Genomic DNA, 9742 nt, shown 5'->3' with positions numbered 1-9742 from the left:
ATTTACAGGAAATTATCAGCAATACTAGGCGAAAGAATTTATTGAAACTCTCCAAGTGCCTGTTGGTATAGACGGGCGTTTCACCTGTCGATGGTACGGCGAGCCTGTATTGCCGTGAGCTGATGTGTGACGTCATAATCGCGTGCGCAGTGCGCGCGAGATCGCGAGAATACGAGATTGGTCGGCTGCGATTGGTGACTACGTTGGTAACGAGCTGAGAGCGTTAGAGCGACGTTATCGACGTTAGAGCTCGTCGGCTGCTGAAATCGTCGGCTCGTCGGCTGCTGAAATCGTGATGCGACGCCGGCGCCACCTATGTATATATATATGTATGCGCGCGAAGTGAATCGGCAGCGAGGCAGGTAATATCTTAGGTAGGCGTAAGACCTACGGCAGCATCCGTTCGCGCATGCGTGGATGCACGTGCACGGCTGCTATGTAGAATTGATTGCGCATGATAACAGCACGACCTATAATTCATGTCTCTTCTCGGGACGTCGTAGGAAGGAACAACTGTGGCCAGTCAGCCGTCCGTGAGAGCGTGTGCTAGGCTAATACCGTTTTATTTATATCATCGTAATTTTACGACGTAGCGCTCGCGGCCCTCCCTCTTTACGTAATACGAACGGGTAGAACAAGCAACACGTGACGTAGTGAATACCACCAGGCGGTTAAAAATTATTTGCATACATCGATAGAGGTCTCCGCGAGCATTGTTCGTTGATATATCGTCTGCTTGTGTAGTGACGTGCGCGCTCGCGTGCACGTGAACGCGGCCGTTGAATTTTCAGCGAATTTCTAAAAGCAAGCAGGTTAATGTTTTTCTTCGGGTTAGTATCCGTGATCGTCTGAATGTGTGGTGATGTTAATGGAGCGGAATCGCATATATTTGCGCTCAATTACTGACGTAAAGGACGAACAGACACACACGCGCGCGCATACATACACGCGAGCACACACACACACACACACGGACGCCCGCGCGCAATACCACACGCATACGCGCACACATACATGTACACACGCTACACACAAACACACACGCGCATACACACACACACACACACACACACACACACGTGCGCGCGCGCACGCACACACACGCACGCACGCACGCACGTCCGCACGCACGCACGCACGCACGGCTCGACTTTTAGATATGGCAGACGAGTGTTTTATGGGTCGTAACCGACTCCCCGTCTCTCGAAGAGGCTGTAACTCCGTTAGCAGCACATATAGCTACGGCTGGGATGGCCCGTAGATGTGTCAGCAGGTGATCAGGATTTCAGGGAGCATGACGCCAACGACGAGTGAAATATTTTTCCGTGACGTCACGCATCGACAGTACCACATCCCCCGCGCGATCCGCAGTCGCATATAGAACACCGAACGCGACTGTCTGAATCCGTACGCGTGGTGCTGCATCTGGTACCAGCAACATCGCCGTCGTCATCGTCATCGTCATCGTCATCGTCATCGTCATCGTCATCGTCATCGTCATCGTCATCGTCATCGTCGTCGTCTTCGTCATCGTCGCCAGTCAACGCTGGTTACGTCATCTCGAGTCGTTTCCTCATTGCTTCTCGTTGTCGTTTCAGCTCCTGCCGTTGAACAAGGCAAGTCAGTGCTCAGCAGCAGCAGCAGCAGCAACAACAACATCAACAGCAGCACCGTTCACGGAGCCGACAGCATGAACGTCGTCAACGTCAGCGAGCTAGCGCCGCCGCCGACCGACTATAACTTGTCGACGGTGGCGACGCCGATGCGCTGCGGCGACGGCAACTGGACGTCGGCGTGCGGCGGCAACGACACGTGGCCGACGGACGTGTGGGCGAACGCGAGCGTCGTCGTCGACGACTCGCAGGTGTTCACGCTCTGGCAGATCGTCGTCATCGGCGTGCTCGTCGGCGCGCTAAGTCTGGCGACGGTGTCCGGAAACATTCTCGTGCTCGCGTCGTTCTACGTCGAGCGCTCGATCCGCCAGCCGACGAACTACTTCATCGCGTCGCTCGCTATCAGCGACTTGCTCATTGGGCTGCTGTCGATGCCGCTCTACACGCAATCGCTCGTGCTCAAGGGCTGGCGACTCGGGCAGCTCGTCTGCGACATTTGGCTGTCGGTCGACTACACGGTGTGCCTCGCGTCGCAGTACACTGTCCTGTGTATCACCATCGATCGCTTCTGCTCGGTGAAGTTTCCGGCGCGCTATCGCAACTGGCGCACACAGAACAAAGTGCGCTGGATGGTCGTTCTCAGCTGGCTCATACCGATGGCGCTCTTCTTCACGTGCATCTTTGGCTGGCCGTACTTTGTCGACTTGGGCGTGCGCGACACGAGCCAGTGCAGCGCCGACTTTCTCAATGACCCGGTGTTCAACACGATACTGATCTTCTCCTACTACTGGGACTCGCTGATCGTGCTTACCGTGCTCTACATCGGAATCTACAAGGTCGCCTGGCAGCTGCAGAAAAAAAGCGAGGCGAAATACAAGAGGATGACGTCGATGGTGGCGATGGCCAGCGGTCATATGACCAAGGTTGGCATTGGCATCTCGAAGACGCAGGGCACGCTTCTCGATCCGGACAGCAAGGTGAAGGGCGGAGCAGCGGGAAACTCGAACGCGAGCAGTACGAACAACAAGACGTCGTCGGGGAAGAGCGCCACGGAGACGACCAGCTTCGCGTCGAAGCAGGACGAGTCTCAGCAGGAGCGCTCGAGCAGCCCCGTCTACCCGTCCGACCAGGAGGACGACTCCAGCTCTGACCACGCACGCACCGCCTCTCAGAAGAAAACACCGCCGAAGGAGGGAAAGCACAAGGAGGGCGGCAAGGCGACGAAAGCCGACAAGGCAGCAGCGAAGAGAGCAAAACCGTCGTCGGCTCAGAAGAAGATGCTGAAGATCAGCCCGCCGCCGGTGAGCGCCAACAACGTCGACGTCGCCGTCGTGTCGGCGAAGGGCGCTGCTACGAAGATCGACGACGTTGCCACGCCTCCCGCTCAACCCGCCGACGCCAACGCACAGCTGAACGCCACCACCGGCGGAGCTCAGGAGGGAAGTCCTGAACGCGCGCAGAGCCTTAGCTACAAGACCGACCAGGAGAGCGTGCAGTCGCCGTCGACCGAAAGCTTCCGTACGACGTCGGTGCCGCTGTCGCCCAATTCGGCGCCGTCGTCGAAAGAGCCAAGCCCGATGCCGCGAGAGGGCAGCCCGTACGCGCGCGACGGCAGTCCGATGCAGAAGGAAGGCAGTCCGACGGTGGTAACGACGAAGGGTAAGGGTAAGGGTGCCGTGACACGCGTCGCCAAGCCCGACGAGGTGGCGCTACTGAAGGAGGTGACGCCGCCGCGCTACAGCGGCGACGACAACGTGACGAACGGCAAGACGGTGAGTCCGGAGCGCAGCACGCTTCTCAGCCTCAAGCTGAAGATTCGCGGAAAGAAAAAGGAGAAGGCGGCAAGCAGTAAGGCGACGAAGCGCGAGAAATCCAAGTCGGAGAATCGCGCGCGCAAGGCGCTGCGGACTATTACGTGCATCATGGGCGCCTTCGTGCTCTGCTGGACGCCCTGGCACATATGCGCGACGATCCTCGGTTTCTGTCCGACGTGCGTCAACGCCGACCTCTACTCGTTCTCCTACTGGCTGTGCTACATGAACAGTCCACTGAACCCGTTCATGTACGCTCTCGCCAACGTGCAATTCAAAAAGACCTTCGTGCGAATGTTGAAGGGCGACTGGAAGAGGCGGTAAGGCGGCAGGTGGCGCGCATGCAGCGCTAAATGATCCTGCCGACCGCGCCGACGTTACCAGCCGTCATTAAGCAAGTGGTCGGCAAGTGGCGTGCCCAGTCGTCGGCAGCCGACGTGCCTAGAGTTCGTCGGGCGCGTCCGTAACAACAAACTTTTCCCCGTGTCGGGGGAAATATTGTAGAACGCATCTATCACGGTGACATATAGCGTCGTCCTAGATCCAACCAAGCGCCGGCGAGAGAATGTCTCTCGTCTTCTTTGGGTCATTCTTCGTTCGAACACAAACCGATAGAACGCGGATAGATTGGCTGGCTCCGAGCAACTTTCGAGATCACGCTCGATTCCGATCCGATTCGAATTCGATTCGAATCCGATTCGTTCCGATCCTTTCTGTTCCGATTGGGATCACCTTCGATTCCGATCTGATTCGAATTCGATTCGAAAACGATTTGTTCCAATCCTTTTCTGTTCCGATTGAGATCACATTTGATTCCGATTCGCATTCGAATCCAATTCGTTCCGATCTCTTTCTGTTCCGATTGGGATCACATTCGATTCCGATCCGGTTCGAATTTGATTCGAATCCGATTCGTTCCGATCCGTTTCTGTTCCGATCCGTTTCTGTTCCGATCCGTTTCTGTTCCGATTAAGATCACATTCGATTCCGATCCGATTCGAATTCGATTCCGATCCAATTCGAATTCGATTCGAATCCGATCTGTTTCGATTACCGTTACTCACGCGTTGCGAGACGGCAGGGTACGAAGTACGAATACTGCAAGCACAGCTATATAATTCTCCTGTTAGACATACCGGTTAGCAAGGGTATCTCGCGCGGTGTCCATCTGTTGATAGTGTAAAAAGTTAAATGTTATTTTGTGATACCGTGTTTATCGAAAGCCGTTCGATGCCTGGTGTAGATCTGTTTCGCCGCGGCGCCATCCCGATCTGACATGTACAGCGGTTAACACACGCGACACACACGCAACGTTTTGTTTTGGTGTATCGCTATTCAACATACAAAAGCTCTGCGTTTGTCGATTTATGTCGTAGGTGATACGCGAGTCCCGTGGCGCGAGTGCACGTACGGATTTGCATCTCCGCTTTTCGCGTGCATAGATTTTTATTGAATCGGCCCGTATTAGTCACGTGGACCAAATAATAATGACGTAATGTGCGCCATATTGTTCACGTGACCGCCACGTGATTTTCACGCACCGATTCAATTTAACATGTGCGTTTGAAATATGCACGTAGCGCGATTCGACTAGAAGAGCACGCGTGTTCGTATTGAATAGTGATATAGCTTTACAGATAACGCCTCTTGTGCCTCGTGATACAACATGGCACACTACAGAGCATGTTGGTGTACCGCACGATTATCGCCATGAGGCACAAATATTTGTGTCACAGTGTGTGTGTGTGTGTGTGTGTGTGTGTGTGTGTGTGTGTGTGTGTGTGTGTGTGTGTTTCTTTTTCTTTCTTTTCCTTCTCTCTCTCTCTTTCTCTCTTTCTTTCTCTCATTTCTTTCTTTCTACTACCACTCTCTCTCTCTCTCTCTCTCTCTCGCTCTCTCTCTATCTCGCTCGCTTTCTCTCTCTCTCTATCTCTCTCCTCTCTCTCGCGCTCTCTCTCTCTCGCTCTCTCTCAGTCTCACTCTCTCTCTCTCTCTCTCTCTCTCTCTCTCTCTCTCTCTCTCTCTCTCTCTCTTTCTGCCTCGCTCTCGCTCTCGCTCTCTCTCTCTCGCTCGCTTTCTTTCTCTCTCTCTCTGTCTCGCTGTCGCTCTCGCTTTTTTCTCTCTCTCTTTCTCTCTCTATCTCGCGCGCTCTCTCTCTCTCTCGCTTTCTCTCTCTCGGTCCTTGGAGACACGCGTTCGTGCACTTATCGCGCGCTCTCAATCCGCCCCTCGATCTAGCGAGGAGAACACAATCATATTTCTCACGCAGCACTTGAATTAGCCAGGCGCATCAGCGGCGTATTCAATCACTAGCAGGGGAGGCCGCACTCAGATACGGGTGGTTGTACGTAGGCTGATCACAGTCTTCTGCCGTGTAGTCCGCTGCTTTGTAATCCGCACATTGTCAGCACAGCGCGCGTGCGTGTAGGTGCGTACGTGCGCGCGTGCGTGTAGGTGCGTGCGTGCGCGCGTGCGTGTGTTTACGTGAATATGCGTTTGTTTGTTTGTGTGTGTGTCTGCGCGCGCACGCGCGCGTGTGTGTTTATGTGTACGTTTGTCTGTCTGTGTGTATGAGTATGTGCGTCCGTGTGTGTATGTGTACACAAAACGATCATTAAGTTAGGAGTATGGCGTGAGAGCTGTAGGCAAAACAGCGAGGCGTGACATCACATGTACATACCAAATGCTTATTCAAACAGCTTATACACAACATGTTGAAAATGTTCGACAGCAGCTCCATCTATGAGCCGCTAGACGAATTAAACATCCTGAGCACAACGCCTGCATGCGAACGCATGTAATAGTAGTATACCTAACGAACACCACGAATAGTAGTATACCTAACGAACACCACGAATAGTAGTATACCTAACGAACACCACGAATAGTGGCATATATACCTGATGCGAAATTTTGCGTGACGAATAATGCGACACGCCGCATGTCTTAGGAAACATGGCGGCCGTGATTTTCCCGCCTGCGATCACCGATCCGCCGCAAACGACCGCCGCGTTCGCCGATTTCAAATTCGCGAGAAACACGGGACAATCCATTATCATGAGTCTAATTGAGACGGCATGCCGCCGGACCGCGTACTGCGCGTAGGCGTAGATACACTAGCGCGCGTTTTTCTCCATTTATATGCAAATTTGCAATCTCCCGCGAGAGAGCGACTCTATATAGGGAGAGCCGATCGCGCTGAGCAGCGGTAGGAATATCAATTGCGATGGAAACGCGTTGAAATCTTAACCGCATTAATGATGAGCGTGGAAGGGGGGCGATGTTCGTACACAAGCTCTATAAGCTCTCCTATCGCTTGACATTATTCGACGCGTTGTTCCTCTTCACTGCATGCTCTCGTCGTGCGCTCGCAAAAAAAATGCTCGGCGCGTGCAATTTAAAAACGATTTGGACATGTTATTATACGTCGACACGATAGGGCGCGCGCGCCGTACGTCTCGCAAATAGGCTATAAAACAATGTAAACGGATTTCGATCAATAGCAAAGCACGAAATTGCACTCAATAGTAATGATGAATAGTGCCGAGTACATGTTAAGGCGACGAAACATGAGCAAATAAACATTCCTACACTTCGATATTGACCGATCTTTGGTTGAGCTTTGGAGTTCTATCCGAGTTGCCAAGCGTAGGCTTACCTGCATCAGTTTTTATACGTCTTGTGTCAGATGCATTTGCTGCACTGGCGTATAATTCCGGCATAGCTTCTTAGTACGAGGATCATATGGCATATATAACGATTAGTGTTTGTTTAACATCAACGTTTAGCGCATGTTTAATGAGATTTCTAATAAACGAATTCATTCTGTCTAAATATCCTTAATAATTAAGAGAGCATTCCGCAATCATATGTCTCTGCGGTAGCAAGTTTAAATCGACGCAGAAACAAATTCTTCAGCATTCTGCCTTCGCCAACTGTCTATACGCTACGCTAACATCTGATATGATCAACAACTCTTCACTGTACAATCAAAATCCATGTCATTCACGTATAGTGACGTCATAGGGTTCTCTTTATGGCATTTAATTGACATCATTATCATCACCATTGTTACATAACTATTATTATTATTACTATTGTTTTCTATGATTATTATAGTTGCCGATGCAAGAGGAGAGAAATATACACGGATGACGGTGAGACGGAGACAGTTGAAGAGGAGTTTGTCATATGCTATACCTCGCGTGTGTAACGAAATGTAGCGATCTGGTAGGAAGAGGGAATAGCATCCACGTGCTAAGCATTCACCGTCATCGTACAAAATAGTTTCAGTAGATGGCGCTGGTTACCCGTGCACGAGCGTAGAGTAGCTTGTCGCGCAACATACCTTCCTTCCCCTCGCCCGTGACCTTCACATGACATTGTAGAACTCGACGCCTATCCGCGTCGATAAATATGCGACGGGACATTTGTGTGTCCTGCCCGTAGTGTTTTTTGTACAATTTTCGAGCATAGTGGTTGATGCACTGAACGAGAAATGGCGGCGGTTATAGGAAAATGTGCTATTATTGTAGTAATGACGCACGCGGTCACGTGTTAAATGATTTGTGCACCCTACTGCACATGCGCGTAGTATATAGTTGCCTGTGGACCGCCATCACATCTACGCTTTACTTATAATAAACGAACTATAGACTGTGTCGTGCGAGTTTTTACTGACGCGCGAGATATGTAGCATCTCCTGAGATTATGTCCCTCAAGCGTCTGCGTTGCCGACGTGAACGCCATCTAACGGTGAGCAAACACATCTACATTACCCCTGTTGTACATTCGTCGCCACTTCCGCAGAACGTCTGTAGGAGTTTCCGGCGCCAACTGTTTGCGCATGCGCATGCAGGTGAGGCGATGACGTCACACGAACAGCGACTACCATAAACGAACATATTTCGTTTAGCGTCCGATTTCTTTCGCGGTCTCGTCGCGTCATCGATAATTATGCAAATGAGAAGCGGACTCTGATCAATAACGAACGAGGCGGAGCTCTATAGTTTCATCAGCGTTTTACCAACAGGTTTGATGCATCGACGACTCAGAAAACCCAGTGATTGAGTTTTCATTTGTTGATTGGTTCTTGCGCTGCGCGTCGCGTAATGTGCCGTTTCTTTTGACCGAAGAAACTGCGCCACGTTATTGTAATACTACATAACTTGACTAGAAAAATGTATTGCTCCCATGTATAAACCACCCAACAATCTTTCACCGGACACTTTGTGTCGATGCTGCGATAAATAATCAATGGGTTTTATTATAGCTGACATAGGAGTGCAGCCGCCATCTTGGATTGCAAACGAGATATTGGGGGACTGTAAGTTCTAACAGCCGATTCATTTGTGAAACAACAAAACGTGATTGTCTTGCAATACCGTTAGACATCCTATTTGTCGGTGCATTTGCAGTCTTCGTAAACCCGTGTAGGCTTATATACGCTCAACCGTTCCTCGTGGGTACTGTTACCAACTGTAAGCGTCTCTAGATTGTTAAGAGACTTAACCATTTATATACAGATATACAGGCATCTATAGATGGTCTATTTGGAGACGAGGCGATACTTTTAACAGACGCCGTCATATTCTGCGTCGATATGATTTCGACCAGTTGTCTGGTTTCTCTGTGCGAGTGCACGTAGGCCTACATGCGTGCGTGCGTGCGTGCGTGCGTGCGTGCGTGCGTGCGTGCGTGCGTGCGCGTACATGTTCGTTTATGTATTAGGGTGTGTGCGTGCAGGTGTGTTCGCAGCTGGATTTGTGCGTGCATGCCTGGTGTGCGTGCGCTTGTATTTTTATGTATAGGCCACCGTGTTTGCTGGTGGTCGTATGCATGCGTTTGTGTAACTGTGGGTGCGTGCGTGCGAGCGTGTGTGTGCATGTGTGTGCATTTGCGTGTGACATCGTGTGCGCGCGCGTGTGTGTGTGTGCGCGCGCGCATGTGTGTGCGTGTGTATCGTTTTGTGTGTGCGTGTGTGAGTATAATATGTGCGCGTGTATGTGCGGGCGTGTCTGTGTGTGCGTGAATGCACGTGGGCGTGTGTGTGTGTGCGTGTGTGCGTGCGCGCTTGTTTATGTGTGCGGGTGTATGAGTGTATGTATGTATGTGTGTTGTTGGTAGGGGGGTGTATGTGGTGTGTGCGTGCGTATGTGTGTGCGTGTGTATGTTTCGCCTGTGTGCGTACGTACGGGCGTGTGCGTATGTGCGTGCGTGCGTGCGCGTACATGTTCGTTTATGTATTAGGGTGTGTGCGTGCAGGTGTGTTCGCACCTGGATTTTTGCGTGCATGCCTGGTGTGCGTGCGTGCGTGCG

At 51.5% G+C, this 9742-nt stretch overlaps 1 protein-coding gene across 1 annotated transcript; it reads left to right on the top strand.

Moving 5' to 3' along the window:
- The first annotated feature begins 1159 nt into the window (after positions 1-1159).
- On the top strand, positions 1160-5201 carry LOC106808886 (muscarinic acetylcholine receptor M1-like). Its single transcript, XM_014811791.1, has 2 exons — positions 1160-1214; positions 1599-5201. The coding sequence occupies exons 1-2, from the start codon at positions 1160-1162 to the stop codon at positions 3746-3748; spliced, it is 2205 nt and encodes a 734-aa protein (XP_014667277.1). The 3' UTR covers positions 3749-5201.
- The last annotated feature ends 4541 nt before the right edge of the window (positions 5202-9742 follow it).

This window comes from Priapulus caudatus, unplaced genomic scaffold, assembly GCF_000485595.1.
Source record: "Priapulus caudatus unplaced genomic scaffold, Priapulus_caudatus-5.0.1 Scaffold311, whole genome shotgun sequence".
In the NCBI taxonomy this organism is placed as follows: domain Eukaryota; kingdom Metazoa; phylum Priapulida; class Priapulimorpha; order Priapulimorphida; family Priapulidae; genus Priapulus; species Priapulus caudatus.
This window is presented reverse-complemented; position numbering and strand designations above follow the sequence as displayed.